Source organism: Symphalangus syndactylus, chromosome X (genome assembly GCF_028878055.3).
Source record: "Symphalangus syndactylus isolate Jambi chromosome X, NHGRI_mSymSyn1-v2.1_pri, whole genome shotgun sequence".
Lineage (NCBI taxonomy): Eukaryota > Metazoa > Chordata > Mammalia > Primates > Hylobatidae > Symphalangus > Symphalangus syndactylus.
Genome location: NC_072447.2, coordinates 61,332,056 through 61,359,672, shown reverse-complemented (window position 1 = coordinate 61,359,672; position 27,617 = coordinate 61,332,056). Strand labels below are relative to the sequence as shown.

The following is a 27,617-nucleotide window of genomic DNA, read 5'->3' as shown; positions in this document are numbered from 1 at the left end:
AAAAATTTAAAAATCAGCCTGGCGTGGTGGCATGCACCTGTAGTCCCAGTTACTTGGGAGTCTGAGGTGGGAAGATCGCTTGAGCCCTGGAGGTTGAGGCTGCAGTGAGCCATGATAGCACCACTGCACCCCAGCCTGGGCAACAGAGTGAGACCCTGTCTCAAAACATTAAATAAATAAGTAAATAAAATTAAACCATTAGTACAAACAGTGTAAAAATTGTTACAGATATAACTATTACCAGTGTTACAAATTAAGATTACTAATGTAACCCATGAGTACCTGTGTTTTGAATTATCTTGTAGTTCCTAATAGAAATAATTACTAACATGGTTAACATTCTAACTGCTATTATAAAAAAATCACTAATATTAAAATTTTGATTACTAATATAAATTATGAGTACCACAGTTATGAATCAAATTTTAGTTACAAATAGAAATTAAATAATTGTTACTAATGCAATCAAATTGTATAAGTAATTTTGTCAATTTTTACCAGTATTACAAATTATGTTTACTCATATAAATGATCATCACCAATTTTATGACTAAAATTACAATTAAATATAAATATTGACCCAACATTATCAACTTGATTAAATAAACATTGCTACTAATATTAGCAATTCTTACCAGTATTACAAATTATGATCATTGATATATGTCAACAGTGTTATAAGTTAAGTTTACTTACAGATAAAGATTGAATCATTAGTTTTTTTTGTTTGTTTGTTTGTTTGTTTTGAGGAGGAGTCTCGCTCTGTCGCCAGGCTGGAGTGCAGTGGCACGATCTCGGCTCACTGCAGCCTCCGCCTCCTGGGTTCGAGCGATTCTCCTGCCTCAGCCTCCCGAGTAGCTGGGACTACAGGTGCATGCCATCCTGCCTCAGCCTCCCAAGTAGCTGGGACTACAGGTGCGTGCCACCACACCCAGCTGCTTTTTGTATTTTTAGTAGAAACCGGGTTTCACCGTGTTGGCCAGCATGGTCTCAATCTGCCTGCCTCGGCCTCCCAAAGTGCTGGGATTACAGGCGTGAACCACCATGCCCGGCTTGAATCATTAGTTTTAAGGAAACCCTATTTGTTTATCATTATTATTAGTCTACATTCTTTGAGAGACAGTAGAGCAGAATGTGATTAAGAACATGGACTCTGTAGCCAGAATTTCTGTATGAGAAGCTTACCTCCACAACTTATTAGTTGCTTAACACAGGCAAAGTTACTTAAACACCCTGTATGTCAGTTTATTCATCTGCAAAATGTAGGTAATAATAGTTCCCGCCTCATATAGTTAGTGTGAGAATGAAATTACTTAGTAAATGTAAGGTGTCTAGAACAATGCATCTGGCATATATTAACTGCTACCTAAGTGTTGACAAATTTCTCCTTCTATTCTTAGTTGGTTGAGTATTTTTGTCGTGAAAGGATGTTGGACATTGTCAAATGCTTTTTCTGTGTTTATTGACATGATTGTGTGAATTTTGTCCTTTATTCTGTGAATATGGTATATAGTATATTAATTGATTTTCATGCAAGTTGATATGTTCATAAGTTTGTTTATGTGTCTAGGTGTAGACATTTGCATTCCTAGGCTAAATCTCACTTGGCCTTGGTATAAATCCTTTTTGTATGTTGTAGGATTCCATTTGTGATTATTTTGTTAAGGATTATTGTATCTGTATTCATAAGAGACGTTGCTCTGTAGTTTTCTTATGATGTCTTTTTCTGGTTTTGGTATCAGAATAACACTGGCCTCATAGAATGAGTTGGACAGTGTTCCTTCTTCTATTTTTGGGAAGATTTTGTGAAGATTGGCATTAATTTTTTTTCTTTTTTTGAGACAGGGTCTTGCTGTGTTGCTCAGGCTGGTCTTGAACTCCTGGGCTCAAGCGATCCTCCTGCTTTGGCCTACCAAAATGCTAGGATTACAGGTGTGAGCCACCATGCCTGGTCGGTATTAATTCTTTTTAAATGTTTAGTAGAATTCACCAGTGAAGACATCTGGTCCTGGGTATGTCTTTGTAGGAAATTTTACTTATTCCTAAATCAATCTCTTCACTTGTTATAGGTCTATTCAGATTTTCCATTTCTTACTGAGTCAGTTTTTGTAGTTTGTGTCTTTCTAGGAATTTGTCCATTTCATCTAGGTTTTCTAACTTGTTGGCACATAATTGTTCACAGTACTCTCTTATACTCTCTTATAATACTTTTTATTTCTGTAAGGTCAGTAGTATGTTCACTCTTTCATTCTTGATTTTAGTAATTAGAATTTTCTGCCCTTTTTTATTCTTAGTCTAAAGGTTTATCAATTTTATTGATCTTTTCAAAGAACCAAATTTTTGTTTTGTTAGTTTCTCTATTTTTAAAATTCTTTATGTCATTTATTTCTACTCTTATTTTATTATGTTTTTCCTTGTGCTTGCTTTGGACTTAGTTTGCTCTTTTCTTTCTAATTTCCTAGAAAAAAATGGAAGATTAGGTTACTGATTTTGATATCTTCCTTCTTTTCAGATATAGGCAGTTACAACCATGAATTCTCCTTTAAGCACCACTTTAACTGCATCCCTTACATTTTGATATGTTGTGTGTTCATTTTCATTCATCTCAAAGTATCTTCTAATTTCCCTTGTGATTTCTTCTTTGACCTATTGGTTATTTAGGAGCGTGTTACTTTCCACATATTTGTAAATTTTTCAAATTTTCTTCTGTTTTTGATGTCTAATTTCATTCCATTGTGGTTAGAGAACATATTTTGTATAATTTCAGTCCTTTTCAATTTACTGAGATTTGTTTTCTGGCTTAACATATGGTCTGTTCTGAAGAATGTTCCATATGCACTGAAGAAGAATGTGTATTCTGCCATTGTAGGGTGAAGTGTTCTATAGATGTCTATGAGGTCGAATTGGTTTATAGCATTTTTCAAATCTTCCTTATTGGCCATGCGTAGTAGCTCACCCCTGTAATTCCAGCACCTTGGGAGTCCAAGGCGGGTGGATTGCTTGAGTGCAGGAGTTCAAGACCATCTTGGGCTACATGGCAAAACCCCAACTCTACAAAAAATACACACACACACACAAAAAGCCACATGGTGGCACATGCCTATAGTCCCAGCTACTCAGGAGGCTGAAGTGTGAGGATCATTTGAGCCCAGAAAGTGGAGGTTGCAGTGAGCTGAGATTGCACCACTGCACTCCAGTCTGAGTGAGACCACGTCTCCAAAAAAAAAAAAAAAAAACAAACTTCCTTGTTGGTTCCCTGTCTAGTTGTTTTATCCATTTCTTTAAATGAGATATTGAAGTCTTCAGCTATAATTGTTGAATTGTCTATTTCTGTCTCCAATTCTGTCTGTTTTTATTACATATATTTTATGCTGTGTTGTTAGGTACACATATGCTTATTATTGTTAAATCTTCTTGAAGGATTGACCATTTATGCTTATAAAATATTTTTCTTTATCTCAAGTAACAATTGCTGTTTTAAATTCTATGTTGCCTCATATTAGTATAGCTATTCCAGCTCTCTTTTGGCTATTGTTTGCATGGTAAATCTTTTTCCATCCATTTACTTTCAACTTATTTGGGTCTTTGAATCTAAAATGTGCCTCTTATAGATAGCATATAATTAAGTCATGCTTTTCATCCACTGTGCCTATGCCTATTAACCCTTTACCATTTGCGCTGAGAATACTCTGTGATGGCACTTGCGGCTGCAGTGTTTACCCTGAGATAGCTTTGCCACAAACTATCTCATTTTTATTATTATTTTCACATCACTCTAGTATATCGACTTTGGAAACAAAAGACATCATTCTATTTATAGCATTCTGTTTTTAGGAGTGGTATTTCCATTTACAAAATATAGTAATTCTCAATCACTGAAAATGTCAAATCCTAGAAAATGTAGCATCTCTACAAATGGTGTTAACATCGTTCTTGAACAGTCGTTGGCTGAAGATTCATTTGATGAATCCGATTTTTCCAAAATAGATGATTCTGATGATTCAGATGATTCTGATGTTAGTTCAGCTTAGAAATAACTCCAAGAAGAGTTTTTATATTTTGTTTTGACATTGAAAATCAGTTAGCTTTGCTTCAGCCTCAAAGAGCATGTTTATGTAAAACCTAGTGAGCACAGGCAGCAAGCTGCACGTTTGTTTTTCCCTAAACAGGAAAAGGGTTAATTGCAGTGTTTAATTAACTTATGTTATTGTAATTCCTGATAAAGTAGAGTTTATGTTTGCAATTTTGCTATTTGTTTTCTATATCTTATTTTTTGTTCCTGTATTCCTCTAGTAATGCCTTCTTTTAAGTTAAACAGATATTTTCTAGTGTACCATTTTTTAATTTTTCTGTTGTTTCTTCCCTATGTCTTTTCTTTTATTCATTTTTTTAATTTAAAAAATTTTTATATATTTTTTTGAGACAGGGTCTTGCTCTGTCACCCAGGCCACAGTGCCATGATAGGAACATAGCTCATTGCAGCCTCAACCTCCTGGGCTCAAGCTACCCTCCTGCCTCAGCCTCCTGAATAGCTGGGACCACAGGCATATGCCATCATGCCCAGCTAATTTTTCGGGTTTTATTTTGTATTTATTTTTATTTATTTATTTATTTATTTATTTAGAGACAGTCTCACTCTGTCACCCAGGCTGGAGTGCAGTGGCATGATCTCAGCTCACTGCAACCTCCATCTCCTGGGTTCAAGCAATTCTTCTGCCTCAGCCTTCTGAATAGCTGGGACTACAGGCACCTGCCACCACACCCAGCTAATTTTTTTGTATTTTTAGTAGAGGCGGGGTTTCACCATGTTGGTCAGGCTGGTCTCGAACTCCTGACCTTGTGATCTGCCCGCCTTGGCTTCCCAAAGTACTGGGATTACAGGCGTGTGCCACCGCACCTGGCCAATTTTTAATTTTTTTGTAGAGACAGGATCTTGCCATGTTGCCCATGCTGGTCTCAAACTCCTGAGCTCAAGTTACCCACCCACCGTGGCCTCCCAAAGTGTTGTGATTACAGGCATGAGCCACTGCACTTAGCCTGTTTTTTTTTTCTTAGTCGTTTTCTTGGGTATTACAATTAACATCATTATTTATATTACTCCAATTAGAATTAATACCAAATTAAGCTCAGTAATACAAAGAAATTGCCTCTATATAACTTTATTCCTTCATCCCTCCTTTGTGCTATTATTGTCAAACAAATTACATCTTTACACATTGTGTGCCCATGAACATAGTTATAGTTATTGCTTTATGCAGTTGTCTTTTAAATCAGATAGGAGGAAAAAAGTGTTACACGCAAAAAAATGCATTTATACTGTCTTTTATATTTACCTATGTAGTTAACTTTACAGGTGCTATTTATTTCTTTATGTAGATTTACATTACTAGCTAGTATCATTTTATCTCACCCTGAAGGACTCCCTTTAGCATTTCTTGTAGAAGTGTGTTAGTGATGAATTATCTCAGTTTTTGTTTATCTGTGAATGTCTTAATTTCTCCTTCATTTTTGAAAGATAATTTTGCTGGATGTAGAATTCTTGTTTGGCAGTCTTTTTCTTTCAGTACTTTGAATATGTTGTCCTACTGCCTTCTGACTTCAAGATTTCTAATGAGAAATTAGCTGCTAATCCTATTGAGGATTCCTTGTATATGATGAGTTACTTCTCTCTTACTTTCAAGATTCTCTCTGTCTTTAGCTTTTATAAGTTTATGATGTGTCTGGGTGCCTATCTCTTTGAATTTATCTTAGTTGGAGTTCAGTGCACTTCTTGAATGCATAGATTAATGCTTTAAATCAAATTGGGGGGATTTTTAGCCATTATTCCTTCAAATAGTCTTTCTTGCACTTTTTTTTCTCTCTTTTCTCTCTCCTTTTGGGACTTCCATTGTGTGGGTGTTTATATGGTTCATGGTGTTCCACAGACCTCTAGGACTGTGTTCATTTTGTTTACTTTTCTTCTTTCTGTTACTCAGATTGGATCATCTCACCTAACCTGTCTTCAAATTCACTGATTCTTTACTCTGCCAGCTCAAAGCTACTGTTGATCCCCTCTAGTGAATTTTTCGTTTCAGTTATTATGCTTTTTATCTCCAGAATTTTTTTTTTTTTTTTTTTGAGATGGAGTTTCACTCCTGTCACCCAGGCTAGAGTGCAATGGCACGATCTCGGCTCACTGCAACCTCTACCTCCCAGGTTCAAGCAATTCTCGTGCCTCAGCCTCCTGAGTAGCTGGGATTGCAGGCACACGCCACCACGTCTAGATAATTTTTGTATTTTTAGTAGAGAGGGGGTTTCACTATATTGGCCAGGCTGGTCTCGAACTCCTGACCTCAGGTGATCCACCCACCTCGGTCTGCCAAAGTGCTGGGATTACAGGCGTAAGCCACCATGCCCGGCCCAGAATTTCTTTTTTATGTAATTTCTCTTTATTGATACTCACTACTTATTAGGTTATCATTTTATCCCTTCCTTTAGTTCTTTAAACATAGTTTCCTTTAGTTCTTTGAAAATATTAAAAATCACTGATTTACAGTTTTTGCCTATTAAGTCTAACATCTGGGTTTCCTCAGGGATAGTGTTTGACTGCTTTTTTCCCTGTGTTTGGGCCACACTTAATTTTGTCTCTCATACATTTTTGTTGAAAACTGTACATTTAAATAATATAATGTGGCAACTCTGGGAATCAGATTCTCTCCCCTCCTCAGGATTTGTTTTTATTGCTTTGTTTTGTTTTGTTTTTAGTGACTTTCCTGAACTAATTCTGTAAAGCCTGTGTTCTTTGTCATGTGTGGCTACCCAAGTCTCTGCTCCATTAGCTTAGTGGTCAGCTAATGATTGGACAGATATTTCTTTAAATCACCTGAAACCAGTAAGTCTTCCAGACTTTGCTGATGGGCTCTATGTGCATGTCGGGGTGTGCCTTTAATGCAAAGGCAGGCTGTTTACAACTTTGCCTTATCCTTCATTTCCTGCTTGTGCAGAGTTTTGAGGTCAGCCAGAGATCCTAGGCATACATACAACCTTATGCATATTTGTGGTTTTCTAGATTCCCAGGCATATGTCAGAGCTTTTTAAAGCCTAATAATGGACTGATAATGGATATATAATTACCTAGATTTTCCTTTTAAGTTTTCTTGATAAGCTTGCTGTTTTTTCCTAAATGTTATCACTGCTGCGTTAAACAGTTGCTAATTGTTTCTGAAAAGCACCCCCAGAGAAAGCTGTTTATACCAGATGAGCCCCATGAGTGGAGTATTCAGGATAATGCCAGACAGATCAAATAAAGACAGTTCTCTGGAAATGAGGTTTTGGAGGAACTCCAACCCTGTTCTGCCTCCTCCAATAGTTGCTAGTCTGCTGGTTTTCACTGGAATTGCAGGGCTGTTGGTTTTTAAGGCTCTTGTGGAGGTGAGGAGAAGGGGATGCGTACAGGAGAAGTTCAAATGCCACAGTTTCCTGTTGTTACCAAGATTCAGCCATTTTCTTGAAAAAACGTTTTCTGAATTGTAAACCTTGGTCAATTTCCAGAGTTCTGATAAGTTTGTTTTGACAATTTTTGCCAGTGTTCTCATTGCTTTTGAGCAATTTTAAGGAGGAGAGGATAGGCTCTTACGTTTCTGCTGACATCACCTCCAGGCATATCTTGTTCTTTCCCAGCCCCAGCCCAAAGATAATAGTATTTCAAAGCCAAGATCTGGGAACTAAATTTACTCATTGCTACTGGAATGTTCCTGCTTCAAGGCCCTCCCATTGTACACAGCTAGGACATATCATTTCTTTATGTGTATATATATATATAATTTCATATATGTGTATATATAAAATTGTTGTATGTGTGTGAGTAGAAGAATCAAACTGTTTTTTCTTCTGCTCTCACAATACAATGTGTGGAGGTTTTTACACACACACACACCAAGCAAGCAATTAATTCTGCAGCAAATTAATATACCAGCTGGATGTCCTGCAATTCAATTCTGACACTATCTACCTGGAGGATAGCATCAGATCACACAGGTTAAGGATGTAGTCCCACAAGACTAAGCCCTGCTTCTAATGCTGATGGCAAGCCCCGGGTTATTTTACCTGTGCTTCTGACCAACTAGCTATAAATCGGGGTCCACAACCCCTTCCTCAGGTTCAATTAGTTTGCTAGTGTGGCTCATGGAACTCAGGGAAACACTTATTTACATGTAAAGAGTATTACATTACAAAGGATACAGATGAAGAGATGCAGAGGACGAAGCATGTGGGAAAGAGCACAGAGCTTCCATTCCCCACCCCCAGGTAGCCACCCTCCAGGAACCCCACATGTTCGGCTATCCAGAAGCTCTCCAACTCCATCCTCTTCAGCCCTTCATGGAGACTTCATTGCATAGGCAGGATTTACAACTGTATAGAAATGTGATGGGACAGCCGAGCGCGGTGGCTCACGCCTATAATCCCAGCACTTTGGGAGGCTGAGGCAGGTGGATCACCTGAGGTCGGGAGTTCTGGACCAGCCTGACCAACACGGAGAAATCCCGTATCTACTAAAAATACAAAATTAGCCGGGGGCAGTGGCGCATGCCTGTAATTCCAGCTACTCGAGCGGCTGAGGCAGGAGAATTGCTTGAACCAAGGAGGCGGAGGTTGCGGTGAGCTGAGATCACACCATTGCACTCCAGCCTGGGCAACAAGGGCGAAACTCTGTCTCAAAAAAAAAAAAAAAAGAAAAGAAAAAAGAAAAGAAAGTAAGAAAAGAAAGAAATGTGATGGGACAAAAAGGGTATGATCTTGTACTAACAGACTGAGTGGGGAAACCCAGCAAGGCCTGTCTGTTCAGAGCCTTAGACTCTCTCTGCAACATCCCTTCCTTCTGGGTATTGGGCAGGACCCCCTCTGAAAGGGAGGTTTTTTTTTTTTTTCTTTTTGAGACAGAGTCTCACTTTGTCACCCAGCTGGAGTGTGGTGGTGTGTTCTCGGCTCACTGCAGCCTCTGCCCCCTGGGTTCAAGCAATTTTCTTGCCTCAGCCTCCCAAGTAGCTGGGACTACAGGTGTGCACCACCACACCCGGCTAATGTTTTTTGTATTTTTAGTAGAGACGGAGTTTCACCATGTTAGCCAGGCTGGTCTTGAACTCCTGGCGTCAGGTGATCCACTTGCCTCGGCCTCCCAAAGTTCTGGGATTACAGACGTGAGCCACCGCACCTAGCCTTCTTTTTTTTTCTTTTTTTTTTTTTTTTTGAGATAGAGTCTGTGACTCTGTCGCCCAGGCTGGAGAGCAGTGGCACAATCTTGGCTCACTGCAACCTCCACCTCCTGGGCTCAAGCAACCTTCCCACCTCAGCCTCCTGAGTAGCTGGGGCCACAGGTGCATGCCACCATGCCTGGCTAATTCTTTTGTATTTTTTATAAGACATTGGGTTTCACCATGTTGCTCAGGCTACTCTCAAACTCCTGAGCTTGAGCGATCTACCTGCCTTGGCCTCTCAAAGTGCTGGGATTACAGGTGTGAGCCACCATGCCTGGTAATGCTGATTTAATTTTATATTTTTAAATGTAAGACGTTAGCGTGGTTCTAAAAGTCAAAATATAAAAAAGGCATCCACAGATAAAATAGAAAACCCTAGATGAAAATAAATAATTTCCTGGGGAAACACAGTTTACCAAAATCGACCCCATTAGAGGTTAACAAACCAATTTCCATAAAAGAAATGGAGAAAGTTTTTAAGGAACTGCCCCATAAAAAAGCATCAGGCCCAGATGATTTCACAGGGGAATTCCACTGAAATGCTAGAGACCAGTTAATCCCAATGGCCACATAAATTGTTCCACAGAATGGAAAATGAAGACAAACTTCCGTATTACCTCTCTAAAGCAATTATAACATTAATAGCACAAAGAAAAGCATAGACCTGGTGCAGTGGCTCACAGCTATAATCACAGCATGTTGGGAGGCCAAGGCAGGTGGATCACTTGAGATCAGGAGTTCGAGACCAGCCTGACCAACATGGTGAAACCCCATCTCTACTAAAAATATAAAAATTAGCTGGGCGTGGTGGTGGTGCGCCTGTAGTCCCAGCTACTCCGGAGGCTGAGGCAGGAGAATAACTTGAACCCAGGAGGCAGAGGTTGAGTGAGCTGATATCGTGCCACTGCACTCCAGCCTGGGTGATAGAGCGAGACTTTGCTCAAAAAAAAGCATAGGCCATTTTTACTATAAATATCAATGCAAAAATCCTAAATAAAATATTAGCAAACAAATTCAAAACCACATTAAGGGTGAGCACAGTGGCTTACATCATAATCCCAACACTTTGGGAGGCCAAGGCAGTAAGATCACTTGAGCCCAGGAGTTCAAGACCAGCCTGGTCAACATGGTGAAACCCCATCTCTACCAAAAAAAACACAAAAAACAAAAACAAAACAAAAAAACACAAAATTAGCCAGACGTGGTGGTGCGCCCTTGTAGTCCCAGCTACTCGGGAGGCTGAGGCAGGAGGATCACTTAAGTCCAGGAGTTTGAGGCTGCAGTGAGCTACGATCCCACCACTGTACTCCAGCCTGGGTGACAGGGTGAGACCTTGTCTCAAAAAATAAAAATAAAAAAGAATGCAGTAACAGCAGCATATGAAATCAGCATGCAGAAATCAGTAGTCTTTATATACACAAATAACCAGATAGAAGATATAATAGAAGACAAAACATATACAATGACAACCAAAAAAAACCATAAGCTATTTTGGGATAAGATCAACAAAGGGATGTGCAAAGTGATATGAGGAAAAGTTTAAAACACTCCTGAAAGGCACAAAGGTAGACTTAGGCAGATGGAAAGACATTTCTTGTTCTCAGATAGAATGAATTAACATCATGAAAATGGCAGTTCACCTTCTCAGGTCCTTATTTAATTTATATATTTAATGTGATTCCCAAAAATATACCTACAAACTTATATCTAGAGCTAGATGATAGTAAAGTTCATATGGAAAAGCAAACATGCAAGAAAAACTAGGAAAACCCTGAAAAAGAAAAGTGATAATAAGGACTCATACTCCCAGCCCACAGGGAGTCTGATGCCTCTGCCACCAGACATTTTACGAATATTTTATTTATTTATTTATTTATTTGAGACAAAATCTTGCTGTGTTGCCCAGGCCGGAGTGCAGTGGCATGATTGTAGCTCACTGCAGCCCCAACCTCCTGGGTTCCAGCAATCCTTCCACCTCAGCCTCTTGAGTAGCTATAATTACAGGTGCATGTATAGCTAATTTTTTTATTGTTTATTTTGTAGAGGCATGGTCTTGCTATGTTGCCTAGGTTGGTCTCAAACTCCTGGCCTCAAGCAATTCTCCTGCCTTGGCCTCCCAAAACTCTGGGATTACAGGCGTGAGCCGCCATGTCCAGCCTGAAGCTTTTACAATTTAAATAGTATGATGCTGACCCATGAATAGACAGGCTGACAGATTAAAGGAAGAAAAACAAAAGTCCAGTTATAGATCCATGTACATATGGAACTTAGGTGTATGATCAAAGTAGTGACTCAAGTCACTAGAGCAAAGAGGGACTTTTTAGTAAAGTTTCGTTTTTGTCATCTAAATTCTTCATTCTTCTGAAATTCCTTTTTGTATACAGTGTGAAGGAGGTAGGGATTGAGTTCATCTTTTTCCTTATAGGTAAGCTTTTGTCCCCCACCGAGCTTGCATGTCACCTCTGTCATATATATACTAACTTTTTTTTTTTTTTTTGAGACAGGGTCTCTGTTGCCCAGGCTGGAGTGCAGTGGCGCGATCTTGGCTCACTGCAGCCTCCGCCTCCTGGGTTCAAGCAATTCTCCCACCTCAGCCTCCCGAGTAGCTGGGATTACAGGGGCATCCCACCACACCCAGCTAATTTTTGCATTTGTAGTAGAGATGGGTTTTCACCATGTTGGCCAGGCTGCTCTCGAACTCCTGACTTAAGGTGATCCACCCGCCTCGGCCTCCCAAAGTGGTGGGATTACAGGCATGAGCCACCGCGCCCGGCCTATACTAACATTTCATATCTTTGTCCTGCAGGTTCAGAACTCTATTCTGTTCCATTGGCCACTTTCTGTAAACCTGTACCAAAGCCATACTACCTTAACAGCAACTTTTCTCATTAATTCCTAGTGCCTGGTAGGGCAGCAGCACCTCCTGGCTGTTTTGTAACTATGTAGTTCTGACAAGAGTAGAACATCGTAGAACTATGCTCTACTCTTGTCAGGGACAGAGAGAACAGGACTTCAGAGGCCAGGAAGAAGACAGAGTCAAGGGTGGGTAACAGAGGGTGGGTGGCAGAGGCATTAGACTCCCTGCAGGCCAGCTTGCCACCGGGTTTTCCCTTTTGTTCCCAGCTCCCTGTGTAGCATGGAGGGAATTTGTAGGAGCAGTACTTGGAAGCCTTGGTGGGAAGGTTGCCCAGCCTCCGTCATGTGGTGGGAGACACATGCTGGGGACTCTGGGACCAATGCCCTATCTATTCCCATGCAGGTCACAGGCTGCCAGGAGCCCTCTGAAGGCTACTCAGCTCAACTGTGTCTAGTCACCACTGGGGTGGGGGAGACATGAGAAGACCTGTTAAGCAGTTTAACTTCCCTTCACCCCACCTTCCCTCTCCTGGTCACGTCTACCTGGACACACAGACCTGGGGAAGGGCCACTCTCCCAGTGGGGAATGGCCCTCCCTTGCCACCGCCACTCAGGTGATATATGGTGCAGCAAGTATTTATGGAGGGCACACGATGTGACAGGTGGTGTCCAACCCCAAGGCCTTCTCTGGGCCCAGGATTCACAGTCTCTGTGGAGTAAAGAAAGAAAAGGGGGCTCTGAGGTGTGAATGACCAGGGTCAAGGATATGGGAGTTGTGTGAAGGAGAGAGGGCAGGAGTGAGCAAAGAATTGAAGGAGGGTGCAGGAGGGATATGTCACTGGGGTGGGGAGTTTCTTTTGGGGGCCAATTTTATTGAGATATTGCAAGTTCAGCAAAGGGGACATATCCTAAGTGTACAGCCCTTTGAGTGTTCACAAAGTGAACATACTCTTGTCACCTGCACCCAGATCAAGAAACAGAATGTGACCAGAACTCCACACAGTTAGAAGTTGGTGGGTGTTGGTGGGGCAGAGTGGCTCATGCCTGTAACTCCAGCCCTTTGGGAGGCCAAGGCAGGAGGATCACTTGAGCCCAGGAGTTCGAGACCAGTCTGGGCAACATGGTGAAACCCCGTCTCTACTAAAAATAGAAAAATTAGCCAGGCGTTGCGGCACGTGCCTGGAGTCCCAGCTACTTGGGAGGCTAGGCTGGGAGGATCATGAGCCAGGGAGGTCAAGGCTGCAGTGAACCATGATCACACTACTGCACTCAGCCTGGGCAACAGAGGGAGACCCTGTCTCGAAAAAAAAGTTGGTGGTCTTCAAGGGGCTTGGGGCAGGGGTTGGGGGAGGTTGATGGGCTTAAGGAGGTTTATAATTTTGAGGAAGGTGGAGAGTCACCAGCTCACCATGGCTGAGTGGAAGTATGGGTCCAAGGCAAGAAGCTGTCACATGTGAAGATTCAATAGCAAACCTCGGGTCACCAGGGAAGGCACCCAAGTTTGTGGCTTCGTGTTCTTCTTGCCAGTGCTTAGAGAAGCACATGTCCCCACAGAGATTGTGCAAGGTTGGGGTTCAGGTATGCAGCTCTGCCCAGGGAGGGGGAGACAGGGAAGCCCCTGGAGGTGGCTGAGTCACTGCACTGCTTTACATGCTTCTCATAGCTTCTGCTCCTACAAGAGTAGGGCAGTGCGGGCCAGGGAACAATAAAAGAGAATCACAAACAGAAAGGGAACCACGAGGAGTGGGAACAGGAGCTGGAGCAGGGCTTGATAGTAGGGAACATGAAGGCAGAGACTGATGGCCCACACCTGTAATCCCAGCACTTTGGGAGGCTGAGCTGGGAGGATCGCTTGAACCTAGGAGTTCCAGACCAGCCTGGGCAACATGGCAAAACCCCGTCTCTACAAAAAATTAGCTGGGCATGGTGGCATGTGCCTGTAGTCCCAGCTACTTAGCTGGCTGAGGTGGGAGGATCGCTTGAGCCCAGGAGGTTGAGGTTGCAATGAACCATGATTGCACCACTGCACTCCAGCCGGGGCAACAGAGTGAGACTCTGTCTTTAAAATAAAAAATAAAATAAAATAAAATAAAACATTTTACAAAAGAGTAGGGAATATGTAGAAGGAGCAAGGGATAGGAAGTAGGCAACAGGGACAAGGAGCAGGGAATAGGAAGAAGAAGTGGGGGAGCAAGAGGCAGGAAGAACAGGGGCAAGCCAAAACACAAAGGGGACGCCTGTGGCTGCGGGAGTCCCTGAGGGACTCACTCAAGGCCCCATCGCCTCCTTTCCTGTAAAAAGTTAGGAAGCCCTTTCTGGGCTCCTCCCTGAGCGCCTTCCAAGGATGCACCCCCCCATCTCGCAGAGTGCAGACTTCTATCCCTCAAAGGGCCTGGAGGGACAGAGGCCATGCCCCAAGGACCAGTGTAGCATGACCATATGTCCCTCGGCTAGGACATGCTATGATCCCCAAGTCTCAAAGACTCAGAACACTACTACGGACTGGGGACAGAATTTGCTGTGATGGGCTGAAGTTGGGAACATAGTATTGTGGGACGGGGGTTCTTCGTGGGGAGAATGCCCCAGGGATGGGGACTTTTTGTTCCAGGGTGGTGCAGAGGGAGACCTGAGGGTGAGGAGTCCACACAGGGTGGGGACAGGTTGGCTGGCCTGCCGTTAGGAATCCCTAAAGGGGAACCTCTCCTCATGATGTCGCCACAGTTGTTGTGGGTGGGCGTGTAGAAGGATCTATGAGCCACAGGTTCAGGACTCCACTAGGAAACTGGATTGTCTGTGAGGGGGAAAAGAGAGAGGGACACTGGGACTGAGGAGCATTTATGGCGTAAAGAGCTGGGATCTTAGTATCACATCAGTAGCTTTTGGGTCTCAGAGACCTACCCCGTTCCTTCAGGCAGAGCAGGGTCAGGAGCTTGTATTTTGGTGAGGAGACTGGTGTGGGGGAGAAATGGACATTAAATTATTGGTACTAATCATACACGTTATTTCCGATATTGTATATTATCGTGCCTAATATCAAACATTGTTTGCAATATTATAAATAATCACTACTAAAGTTATAAGTTAAGTTATAGTTATCATAACTACTCCTAGTAACTAATGCTTGTAAGTGCTATATGCCTAGCACTGTTCCAAGTACTTCACATATACAACCTCATTTAATATGGACGTTGTCTCTATGAGTTAGGCCTTCTTTTTATCCCTGTCTTACAGATGCAGGAACTGAGGCTCAGGGAGGTAATATGATTTATTCAAGGACACAGAGCTAAGACAGGGCAGGGGCAGGATTTGAATGCAGATGATCTGGCTCCAAGGTTCCTGCTTTTTTTTTTTTTCCCCCTTTTGAGACAGAGTCTCGCTCTGTCGCCCAGGCTGGAGTACAGTGGCTTGATCTCAGCTCACTGCAAGCTCTGCCTCCCAGGTTCATGCCATTCTCCTGCCTCAGCCTCTCGAGTAGCTGGGACTACAGGCGCCCACCACCATACTCGGCTAATTTTTTTTTTTTTTTTGGTATTTTTAATAGAGACAGGGTTTCACCTTGTTAGCCAGGATGGTCTCGATCTCCTGACCTCGTGATCTGCCCACCTTGGCCTCCCAAATTGCTGGGATTACAGGCTTGAGCCACTGTGCCCGGCCTTTTTTTTTTTTTTTTTTTTTTTGAGACAGAGTCTTGCTCTATCCCCCAGGCTGGGGTGCAGTGGCATGATCTCAGCTCCCTGCAACTTCTGCCTCCTGGGTTCAAGCGATTCTTGTGCCTCAGCCTCCCAAGTAACTGGGACCACAGGCATGCGCCACCACAGCTGGCTAATTTTTGTATATTTAGTAGAGATGGAAACCATGTTGGCCAGGCTCGTCTTGAACTCCTGACCTCGTGATCCGCCCGCCTTGGCCTCCCAAAGTGCTAGTATTACAGGCATCAGCCACCATGACTGGCCCATTTCCTGTGTTTTGACGCCCCCAAAAATATCCAAGGGGCAAAGACACCCCGTAAACATCCTCCAACCCCACCATAGACCTCTGAAGGATTCTAGGCCAGGACTGTGACGCCCATGTTTAAACATGGCGAGAAGGACTGAGGCTCAGGTGAGAGAAGGACTGGCCCCCCAGGCTCCCCACTGAGCTGGGTCCCTTGCTGAATACCACACATGGCTGTGACCCCTACGAGCTTCCTCTCAGCTGTCACAGAGTCTCTCCCAAACAGAGATTCACCCACAGACACCCCGAATGCTGGGGATGGAGGATGCTCACTTGACCTATTTTAACGGATGTTCTACAAGAGCAATGGGGGATGTAATGAGCCCAGGGTTACGGATCCTGCCAGGAGCTCATGCCAGGTCTCTGGGGGAGGTAGCCTCGTCTGCTGTTCTGGACTCTGTGTCCCCTGAGGCACCGGTCCTCCCTGTCCATTCTGCATTGCACTTGGAGAAGGGCTGACCTGCAGGGTAGACAGGTCGGCAGGAGAACGACCTCCACACTGGGTTCCATCCTTCCCCTGCTACTTCACCTTCCCCCTAGGGCTTGGAAGAGCTGAGGACTTAGGAAATGGGCCCTGAGGCCAGGGAGCAGCTTAAGAGTGCAGGTAGCTGACACTAAGTTTTGGTGAATTGCCAGGAGTGGTCAGACTCTTGCAGGCAGCTGAGGAAACATTGACAAGGTCACCAGGGATGAACCAGGGCCCGGGCCCTTGCCTTACAGTTGTGCCCATCAGCAAAGGCTGCGGTTAGCCCCCTTCGTTGGACAAGATTCAGACCCTCCAAGGGCGTAACCAAGGTGTAGATATTGATGTAGAAATTGTTGCTGCGTGCGCATTCCCTGCTCAAGTGGCTGAGTACTGTGTGTTCAAAATCTGCCCATTCCCATCCAGGACATAATTTGGGCCGTGGGGTAACCTCCCAGGAGTGTAAAAGGCTCTGGGACAGGACCACAGAAGATCCAGGGGGCTGTGCTTGGTGACCTAGAATGCCCTGGAGGAGACCTGGGTTCTTATTGGTAAGAGCAGTGGGTACTCTGATGAGAGGGAATTTGGGGGTCCTTTTCTTTACCAAAGGAGATATATTGGGGCCCTTTTCAAGTAGGTTCAGGTCAGGAGGACACAGGTGCTCCATTGAATGTTTGCACCAATCTGAAATTCTAGTTTCCAAGGGCCTCACTTGAGTCAAGACCTTTGGAGTATGAGGGGCAGGAGCCAGGGACTGGACCCCGCTGTGGGAGCAGGTAGGCCTCAGAGGGGAGTATTTGGAGGTTCTCTCACCCAGTTTTTCTAGAGAAAGGATGATTCAGAAAGGTGAGGGTCGAATCTAGAGACCCTAGTTTGGGTGAGGGGACAGTTGGGTTGAGGGAGGTGTGTGGAGGGTATGGGCCAGCATATCTGGCTGGTCTTGATTTTGAACCCTGCCTGCATTTCATTGCTGTCAGTATTTCCTTCCAAGTTGGTCAGAGGAGTGAGGGGAGAAGTAGGGGAGGGAGGATGGCAGAGCTTGGGGATTTTTAGCTTATACCTTCTCTCCATCCCACCTCTCCTCTGCCCCAAACAGCCCCTTCCAAGGAATGTCCTGCAGCCATGGCTGGGGAGCCAGGGCCACCCCTTCTTCCCAAGTCCCCAGCTGGGTTACTGTGGGACCCTGGGTGCCTTGGGTCCCCTTTCACTCAAGTCAGACTCATGGTACAAAACCTGAGGGTGGGGACAGTAACACCCACGTGTTTGGATGGGGCATCCTCACTGGACAACATCAGGACTGTGCTTGAGGCAATGACAGTCTTGGTTGGGCAATTGGTAGGGCATTTGTCAATGACTCTGTCAGCTGGCAAGATGTGTGAATGGGGAATTTCCAATAAGGCAAGTGATTTGTCAGCTGTGGGATAATTTATAACTAGAAAGCCCTGGGCAAATAGCAATTAGGAATCAGTATAGAAAAATGTTTTAAAGTATTGACTGGAGAAATTATTCAGAGGTTACGGTTGATAATGCATGTTCAGTGACCATTACTGCTGTTGCAGATCATCAGTGCTAATGCTAATGTTGAGAATTACTACCAGTACATCAGAATTTAAGTAAAATATAAAAACCCAACATTTGGCATCCCTCATCCCCACTGGTCCCAGGGTGCTCACACCAGGTCATCAGCAACTTGGGTTTGTTCCCAGGCACTACACGGAAACAGTGTCTGCTGGGTGGTAACTCTTTATTTCATTGTCCAGAGGAAAGATGGGAGTGGGAAGAGGGTGGACACTGTGCAGGCTTCAGCTTCCACTCCGGGCAGGATTCAGGCTATCTGGGACCGCAGGGACTGCCAGGTGCACAGCCCTGGCTCCCGAGGCAGGCAGGCAAGGTGACGGGACTGGAAGCCCTTTTCAGAGCCTTGGAGGAGCTGGTCCGTCCACAAGCAATGAGTGCCACTCTGCAGTTTGCAGGGGATGGATAAACAGGGAAACACCTGGAAGGGAGGAGGGAGACATCTCTGAGGGCTTCTCCCTGCCTCCCCCGTGGAGCAGAACTTCCTCTCCTCAGCTTTCAACACTGAGCCGCTACGGAGACTTGCTCTCACCCCACCTAAGTACATACCCCAGGACAGCCCCTCCCATTGAGGGAAATGTCACTGGGTCCTGCAAGGTAACAGTAAGGCAGTAAATCAGTGTCCTGGAATGGTGGGGAATAGGCCCTGGGGGTCAGTCAGGCAGGTCGCCTGTGGAATTGTCCCAAAGGACAGGGAAAAAATGGCAGTAGTAAGGGGCCCCACCCGGTTGGCGGCTAAGGAGTTTAGGCACAGGAATAGCCAGTGGGGCTCCAAGATAGTCACTGGGCTCAGAAGCCATCAGGAGCCATCAGGGAACAGGCTTGGACTAGCCAGGAGGTCAATGTAACACCCTCTGGTGTCTGGAATAGTCAGAGCTGCAGAGCAACAAGCAGATGTGCTGAGGAAGGGTCAGTGGGATTAGGGAACAGCACTTTGGGTCTTGGAGAACATTCTGGGGAACCAAGAAACAATCCCAGGGGCTCAGGAACGGGGAGTGGGATTACAGAATAGTCACAAGGAAGAATTAGAGGGACCAAGGAGGGACAGGCGATCACACGGTATTGGACACAGGGCAAGGGAGCAGCCAGAATTTGTAAGGGAGCAGTCTCGGGCTTGGGGAAATAGCAAGAGAGATCAGGGACAGCCCTTAGGGTTGGGGAGCAGCCACAGGGACACAGAATAGCCAGAGGGAGCAAGAAACAAGCCCACGATTTAGGGAATGGCCTTGGGAAGGATCTCCCGTTGGAGGTCAGGGTCCAGGCACTCACTGTGCATTCCTCACAGCCAACAGTGTAGGTCTTGGTGAAGCCCCGGCGCTGAGCTAAGCTCAGACTGTTCCAGGGAGCCACGAAACTGCAGGTGGTGATGTGCAAGAGTCCGTCCTGCAGTTTTCCTAAGGAGAAAGGGGGGAAAACCGACAAGCAGCTTGTGATTGGCTGAGCCGCCAGGCTGGCAAAGGCCCGGCCTTCTGATAGGCTGAAATTGGGGTGGTCCCCATTTCCAGTGTGACCATTCCCATCAGAGCCTCGCCCCCTCGCGGTTGCTAGGCCGCGTCCCAGGGACTGGTTGGCGTGGCACAGGGCGCGGGGACAGTGCCTCACCAGCAATGAGAAACTCCTCGCTGCGGTTGTGGGACCTGTGGAAGTATCCGCAGACACTCTCCATGGCGGGGGTGTAGACGAACCGGATGTCAGCGGCATCCCCTAAGGCTTGGAACCCTTTGTACATCTGTTGATGGATGAGGGGAAGTGTCTCTTTTACTGACATAATCCTCCCACTCCAGGTTCTTCCCTGAAGTCATATAGCATCCCAAGATCACAGCCAACTTTCTCGCACCAGCCAGTGGCCAGAGGTTTCTGTTTTGACCGGGAGGAAGATGTTAGAAAATGCTGGGAAAAGGGGCGGGGGCAGGGGATACCTTGGTCATCTTGATCTCATAACGCTGGTATAAGGTGGTCTGGTTGACTTCTGGTGTCCCCACGAACTTGGCCTTGATGACTGCAGGAGAGGAGGGAAATATGAGTCAAATGGACTGTATGAGCCAATAAAAATAAGATCATCATCATCATACCAGCAAAGCGCATACATAAATAGGGGTTATTGGATGCCAGACAGCACACAAAGTGATTTACACATTTGTTCATTGATTCATCTGTATGTTGAGTATCTCCCTTTGCCAGGCACTGCTTAAGCCATTTTCATACATTGATTTGTTCATTTACTCCTCAAATATTTGGGAGTGCCCACCGTGTGCCAGACATTGTTCTGGGTGTTAGGGACACAACAGTGAACAAAACACAGAAATCCCTTTCCTTGTGGAGTTCACATTCTAGCCAGGAGGAGACAGGCTAAGAACAAACAAAATAAGGATATGGAATGTTAGACATTAAGTATAATGGGGAATTACAGACCTACGTAAGGGGCTGACAAAGATTCTTTGCTCGACCAAACTTTACTCAGGCTCCTGAACCTTCTCCTAGGCCCATCTGTGCACTTCCTTGTAAAATCCAGTTTTAGCCAAGAGCCTTGCTAAGTCAGTTTAGCAAGAACCCCTATCTTCTATATCCGATCATCCTCAATCTCTGATCATCCTCAATACCTGATCATCCTTGCTATCTGACTGGGTTCTTCATCTTCCACCATCCCCCAGGTGATGTCTGATTCCCCTTGGCCTGCCTTCAGCAAGAATCCTGTTAGGTCGGTTTAGCCAGAATCCCCCTTACCCCTGATGTTTCTTCTTAGTAATTTCCACCCAGAGACCCTCACACTGCTCCTTACCTACACATTCCTACTGGCCCATGCTATATTCAGTGTTGAGCCCAATCTCTCTCCCCGACTGCAAGATCCCATTGCAGTGGTTCCTATACCCATCACCATGGTCCTGAATATGGTCTTCCTTACTGTGCTATAACAAGTATCACTGAATATTTTTCTCTTTAACAGGAGATCAGGAGTATTAAGGGGCAGGGGTTAAAATTTTAAACAGGATGGCCAGGGAAGACCATCCTGAGAAAGTGACGTTTGAGGCAGCTACCCAGTGGATACCTGGGGGGAAAATGTACCAGGCAGAGGGAGCAGCCAGCACGCAGGTCCTGTGGTGGGCTTGGGCACGGAGTACTCAAGGAAGTGTGAGGATGCCAGTGTGGCTAAAGCAGAGGAAGTGCAGGGGCGAGTGGAATCATTCTAGAGGTAAGTGCCATGGTGAGCCCCACTGGACTGAAAGGGAAACCAAGGCAGAGTGTGTGGGCTGAGTGGGGTGAGGACTCACCGAGGTCGGAATTGCAGAAGGCCGTCTGTGGGTGGGGTGGGACACAGGTGCAGGCCCTGCTGGGGGCTATCAGCCACAGCAACAACAGGATGCCAGAAGCCAGGGGCTCAAAGGGGGCCATGGTGGGTTCTGTGGGGAAGGGGGATGTCAGGCAGGCCCCGGCCCAGCTGATCTGCTGACCTGGGCAGGTCATCCACCCCATCCTGCCCCGGGGCAGCCTATGGGGGGGATTAGGGGGCTGGATTTGGGCTTGAGGGGTTGGTAAGCTTGGGGATTTTAAGGGGATTGGGGAGCGCAGAGGAATTTAGGGTTTAGAGAGTTGGGAGAGTTTAAATTATTGAGGGACTGAGTGAGTTGCGGGGTTATGGGGTTGTGGCACTTGGGGGAGAAGGGGGCTGAGGAAGTTTGAGGAATGAGGGGATTGGGGAATTCTGGAGGTTGAGGAGTTTGGGGGTGAGGAATTTGGGATTGGGGGCTGGAAGAGTTTGGAGGAGGCAGAGTTTAGTGGTTGTGTATATTAAGAGATATAAGGGGCTGGGGGAATTAAGGGAGGTTGAGGAATTTGGAGGAGGTTGGGGGTTTAGGGAGCTGGGGGAGTTTGGAGGTTGAAGGGGTTGGGGGAATTTGGGGGCTTAAGGCAATGGGGATACTTGAGGAATTTGAGGGCAAAAGAAGTTTGGGAGCTGGGTAACTGGGGATTGGGGAGCTGGGGGAGTTTAGGGAGCTGCAGGGGTTAGCGGTGGGTATTTAGGGGGTGATGAGGGAAATTGGGGGATGAAGGAATTTGCGGGGGGATTTGGAAAGCATTTGTGATGTTAGGGGGTCATGGGTTTGGAGGAGTTGGGGACGGATGTCAGGGGGTCTAGGGAGTTTGGAGCCTCGGGGTTGGGAAAGCGGTTCCAGCCTCCAACCCTCTTCCCCCTAGACTAGCCCAGGGTCCTGGTACCCGCAGGCCAAGCTGAGTAGACAGGCATCTGGCATGGGAGTGCACGGGCCTGGTGGCTAGCACCCAAGCTGCAGCCCAGCCCCGGTCCCTGCTGGGCCACCCCGGGCCCTGCTTACCTCTGGTGTCTCTCTGGGCGCTGGATCTGCGGCGATGGCGGCAGGGCCTGAGCGCTAGAGGATAAATGTCCACGCTAGGGGCGGGGGTGGCAGCGGGTGCGGAAACCACAGGCCTCCAGGCTTCCTGGATGCATTACTCATCCACCCACCATCAGTGCAGAAGCCAAGGGGCGGGCCGACGAAAGGAGATACACCCTCCTCCTTTCCCACCCCCCTCCTCTCCCTCTCCCTGGGCCTCGCCCGGGCCAGCCCCCTCCCCCACCTCCACGTCAGTCACTATTCCTTCCAGGCCGCCTCAGCGGAGAGCTTAGAGGCCGCATTCCTCCCGGCCCAGTCCCCTAAAGTCTCCAGAATCTATCCAATCACCCACATCCCCCAAGCTCCCTATGGCTCAAATCCAAATTAGCCCAGTCCCCTAAAGTCTCCAGAATCTATCCAATCACCCACATCCCCCAAGCTCCCTATGGCTCAAACCCAAATTAGTTCAGCCCTTCAACATTTATTGTGCATCTACTGTGTGCCAAGCACACAAAAATCCCTTGTTTTGTATGTCTGACATGCTGGTGAGGGGTGGCAGAGAGGAAACAAGCAGTGGAGGGAGATAAGTCAGGTGAATGGGGAGGAATACAAAATGGGGAAACTGAGGCACGGAGCGGTTAAGTGACTTACCCAGGATCACAGAGTCATGGCAGAACTGAGACTGGAACTCAGGTGACCAGGAGCCAAAGCCAGGGTCTCAAATAACACAGGCAAATAGCCGGCATTTATATAGCACCGACCGTATACCAGGCACTCAGCATAGTTTATCTCACTCAAAGCTCACAACAAATCTCTGAGATGGGTACCGGTTATTATTCCCATTTTACAGATGAGGAAATATGGGGCATAGAGGAGCTGAAGAATTTTCCAAAGATCACAGGGCATGGCCAGGATTCAAACAGAGGCTACCTGGCACCAGGATTGTAACTCAGGAGTGGCACCGTCCTAGCAAGCAGGGAATGGTGCGGGTGAATGAATGAGCATTGGGAAGGGGGTGGCCATGAATGATAGTGAAAGAAGCAAGTTAGTGGGTCAGTAGAAAACTAATCCCCACCCCATCTTGCCCTGCCCCTTCCCCATGGACCTGTACCCCTGGTGGGGGGTGGGGTGGGGCAATCCTTGCCCACCAGCTTTTTGACAATGCAGGAATCTTCCCTGGGGTTCTGATTAACATCCTTAATTCGAGGAGGATAGATCAATAATAATAATTGTAGTGATGATGGCAGCCACTTATTGAGCACTTTCTGTGTACTATGTGCTAAAGTGTTTGTATAAATTATCTCATTCACTCACCATACTCCCTTGCTAATTAAGTTTGATTAATTCAGGGATGTTAGCCCAATAACAAGAACACAACAAAAACTACCAGCAGCCCTTACAGAGTGCTTACTGCGTATCCAGCACTATTCTGGGTGGGAGGAATGTGAGGGATGAGAAATTGCCTGATGGGTACAATGTACACTATTTGGTTGATGGGGACACTAAAAGCCCAGACTTCACCACTGTGTAATATATCCATGTCACAAAACTGCAGCTGTACCCTCTAAATCTAATTTTTTTTTTTGACAGAGCCTTGCTCTGTTACCCAGGCTGGAGTGCAGTGGCGTGATCTCAGCTCACTGCAACCTCCGCCTCCAGGGTTCAAGAGATTCTCCTGTCTCAGCCTCCTGAATAGCTGGGATTACAGCCACACCACCACCATCCCCAGCTAATTTTTGTAGTTTTAGTAGAGACGGGGGTTTCACCATATTGGTCAGGCTGATCTCGAACTCCTGACCTCAGGTGATCCACCTGCCTCAGCCTCCCAAAGTGTTGGGATTACAGGCGTGAGCCACCACACCCAGCCTTCTAAATCTTTTTTTTTTTTTTTTTTTTTTAGACAGAGTTTCGATCTTGTTTCCCAGGCTGGAGTGCAATGGGGAGATCTCGGCTCACTGCAACCTCCACCTCCTGGGTTCAAGCACTTCTCCTGCCTCAGCCTCCTTGGTAGCTGGGATTACAGGCACACGCCACCACGCCTGGCTAATTTTTGTATTTTTAATGGAGATGGGGTTTCACCATGTTGGCCAGGCTGGTCTCAAACTCCTGACCTCGGGTGATCCACCCACCTCAGCCTCCCAAAGTGCTTGGATTACATGCGTGAGCTGCGGCACCCAGCCTAAATCTATTTTTTAAGAAAGCACTTGGCCAGGCATGGTGGCTCACACCTGTAATCCCAGCACTTTGGGCGGCTGAGGCAGGCAGATCGCTTGAGCTCAGGAGTTCAAGACCAGTCTGGGCAACATGGTGAAACCCTGTCTCTATTTAAAAAAAAAAAAAAAAAAAAAAAAGCACTGTTCTAAAGTCTTTTTATAGATATTATCTCATTTAGTCAATCCCGATTGCCTCTTTATTCATTAATGTTAGTTAAGGAAGAGATGTTAAGCCAATAATAACAACAGTACCTAACACTTCTTGAGGATCGAGGCTTACTGTATGCTCGATACCATGTAGAGCATTTTTCCCAAAATAACTAACTTATTTCTCACAATATCCCAGTGAGTTAGATATAGCTCATGTTCTCATTATACAGATGAGGAAACTTAGACACAAAAGGGCTGAGTGACCTACCAGGAATGAGAATGAAGAAATGGCTCTGTTCCCAGAGGGCGGCGAGGGGGGACGGAGGGGCGGGGGGGGAGACAAAAACAGGGAGGAAGGGAAGTAAACCAAAAAAATCTGTAGGAGCTGATTGTGAAAGTGGGACAGTGAGAGTGAATGAGATGGGGCTGAGTAACCTGGTGCCTCCGAGGGAGAAGTGAGGGCAGGGGAAGTCCTGCCTTGGCCCCTCGCTGACTCTGGTTCTGACGCCAACTCTTTGAAACCTGAGTCAGCACAGAGTTTTGCCGACTGTTTACATGAGGAGTCGTGTGGATCTGGTTATTGTGCAGTTTTGAAATGGAGAGTGGGAGGGGTGTTCATGGAGGGATGTGTGACCATCTGGGGAGCTGGATGGGTGTGGGGGCCCATGGGGGTCCAGGAGGCATGTGCAAAGCAGATACCTGACAATGCCCCCAGCATACCAGGTGCTTGGGCTTCATTGTGCTCTTTGTGCAGATGGGGAAACTGAGGCTCAGAGAGGGGTTGTGTCCTTCATGGCCTTAGGAAGAAGAAGGGCCAAAATTCAGACCTAGGGCTTTCCAGGAGCTCCCAGAGTCAGAGTTCAAAGCACTCTGCATGCACACATGTACAGGCACGCAAACATATACAGAGCGTTGTGTTTAGGCTCAAGTCCAGAGGAAACAAGGACAGTTAACGAAAAGAGGCACCTAGAAACCTCAGGGTTGTTGGGGGAGGTATGGGTGTGTACGCACAGCTCTCTGGTGTGTTGTGTGTCCATTCCCAAGAGTTGAGCATGTGCCTGTGTGTTTTGTGTGTTACTTCTGGGAGTTGTCTACCAGCCTCGGCAAAGCAGATCTGGGTTGCATATGTAACTGTGAGTGCATTATGCACTTCTGTGTGCTGTGCGCACGCCTGGGTGGTACTGTATGCATCCGCCTCGGCATCGTTTCCCTGGCCTGCTGCCCAGAGATGCCCCAAACCCCCGTCCCAACATCGTGCCTCTCAGCCCACCTCATAATGACGCCAGTCATTTGGGAAATGAGGAAGGGGGGGTGCAGAGGGAGTCCGTAAGGTCAATCGGTCACTCTGAGTCTGCGGGCTTCCTGTGCTTGTCGGGAACTGGGAACCACCACCGCCCCAGCAGCCCCTCCGGGAATGCCATCTCTCTACCTTGTCAGTGAGAGGGAGGGCCACCAGAGGGGCGCTGTGCAGCTGTGCTGTGGGGGTGGGGGTGGGAGAGTGGGGAGCCTAGGGCAGTCCAACCTGGTTTCCTCTACCCCATCCGGGAGCGGGGGAGACTTGAGGTATCCCTCTCGCCTGAATGTGTGACTGTATGTGTGTTGGGGTGGGAGTGCCCAGGAATGTTTTCTGCAAACTGAGTTGTGGGTGTCTCTGGTTGTGTGTAGCCTCTCTGTATTGTATATGTGGCAAGGCAGGTTGTGTGTGTGTGTAGATATATTTTTTGTGTGCCCAGGAATGTGGCGTGGGTCTCTTACGGGTCCCAGCGGTGATGTGAATATCTAGAAGTGCATACACCTCTGTGTGTTGTGTAGGGCCTTATTTGCTGTGCATTTGCCTAGGGGTGTTTTATGTGTGCCTGTGTGTTGAGTATGTGCCCAGTTCTGTGGAGTGTGCCTGTAGAGTTGTGTGTCTCTTGATTGCACGGGTAATCTTTTGTGTTGTGTGTGTTCCCCTGACGGTGATGTGGGTTTGGGTGAGGGGAGGGAACCTGGGTGTGTGCCCAAGTATTGATCGTGTGCCTAAGGGTGTCCAGTGTGTGCTGCCCAGGAGTGCTGGCTGCTGACCTACGCTATGGGCACCTGGCTGGCTGAATGACTGTGTGGGTGTCTGTGCTGCCCCAGAGCTCACGTGCCTTGAGCCTGTGTTGGCCGTCAGTCTCAATGTGCACTGGCATCTCTGGGTTTGGCGATGTACATCTGAGTTCCAAGGGCTCATGCCTCTCAATAGTTTATGTGTGCAGGTGAGGCTTACATACAAGGTTTGGCTGAGGGGTTCAGTCACTACATGCTCACCACCACTCCCCACCCCCCACCCCCCCACACACACACTGGCACACACTTGCCTCACTATCATCCATCCACTGTAAAAACAAACTTTCTTTTTACCGGAACAGTCCCCCACGCTCATACCATGCCTCTGCCCGGGAAAGCAGGGGCGGGACGTCTGGAACTTGGTGGTGGGGTGGAGGGAGGGACAGACAGACAGGGCTCTGGGTTCAATTCTGGGCCCGGAGGTGGAGACACTGTGTGACCCCCAGCTGCTGCCTGCCTGTCTCTGACCCGTGTGTCCTGCGAAGTGGCTCATAATGCAGTTCCCACTGGCTGGGATCCCTTCAGTACCACCCCACCCCTGGAAGTCACCCTTTCTGCCCTGACCATGTCTCCTCTGCCTTTTCCCCACCAGCTCAGCAGTACAACATACCCTGTGGTTGTGAAGATGGGGCACGCACACTCTGGGATGGGCAAGGTGAGTCTCTGGCTGGGCTGTGCATAGGTAGATGTGTAT

The 27,617-nt window shown here is 46.6% G+C and overlaps 3 protein-coding genes across 8 annotated transcripts in view; 2 read left to right on the top strand and 1 right to left on the bottom strand.

Annotated features, from left to right (window-relative positions):
- ZNF41 (zinc finger protein 41) overlaps positions 1–27,617 on the top strand; it is a 333,150-nt gene that overhangs the window by 180,931 nt on the left and 124,602 nt on the right. The gene's annotated exons all lie outside the window — the stretch shown is intronic.
- Positions 1–27,617, top strand: part of SYN1 (synapsin I) — a 49,630-nt gene that overhangs the window by 16,488 nt on the left and 5,525 nt on the right. For all 5 annotated transcript variants that reach the window (XM_055269300.2, XM_055269299.2, XM_055269303.2 and 2 more), the window contains one exon: positions 27,516–27,578. In XM_055269300.2, coding sequence (XP_055125275.1) covers positions 27,516–27,578 — 63 coding nt within the window. The remainder of the gene's footprint in view (positions 1–27,515; positions 27,579–27,617) is intronic.
- Positions 18,273–22,670, bottom strand: TIMP1 (TIMP metallopeptidase inhibitor 1). 2 transcript variants are annotated; one of them, XM_055269308.2, is made up of 6 exons: positions 22,452–22,670; positions 21,390–21,518; positions 20,040–20,119; positions 19,723–19,849; positions 19,390–19,514; positions 18,273–18,541 (listed from the first exon to the last, which is right to left on the bottom strand). In XM_055269308.2, exons 2-6 carry the CDS (start codon positions 21,508–21,510, stop codon positions 18,371–18,373), a joined length of 624 nt encoding a protein of 207 aa, XP_055125283.1. In that variant the 5' UTR covers positions 21,511–21,518; positions 22,452–22,670; the 3' UTR covers positions 18,273–18,370. The 2 variants fall into 2 exon arrangements, with proteins under 2 accessions (XP_055125283.1, XP_055125282.1); XM_055269307.1 differs by lacking the exons at positions 18,273–18,541; positions 22,452–22,670 and having other exon boundaries at positions 18,548–19,849; positions 21,390–21,457.

Coding starts and splice junctions, on each gene's coding strand:
- TIMP1 (XM_055269307.1), bottom strand. CDS start 19,821: ATGCCGCTGACATCCGGTTCGTCTACACCCCCGCCATGGAGAGTGTCT.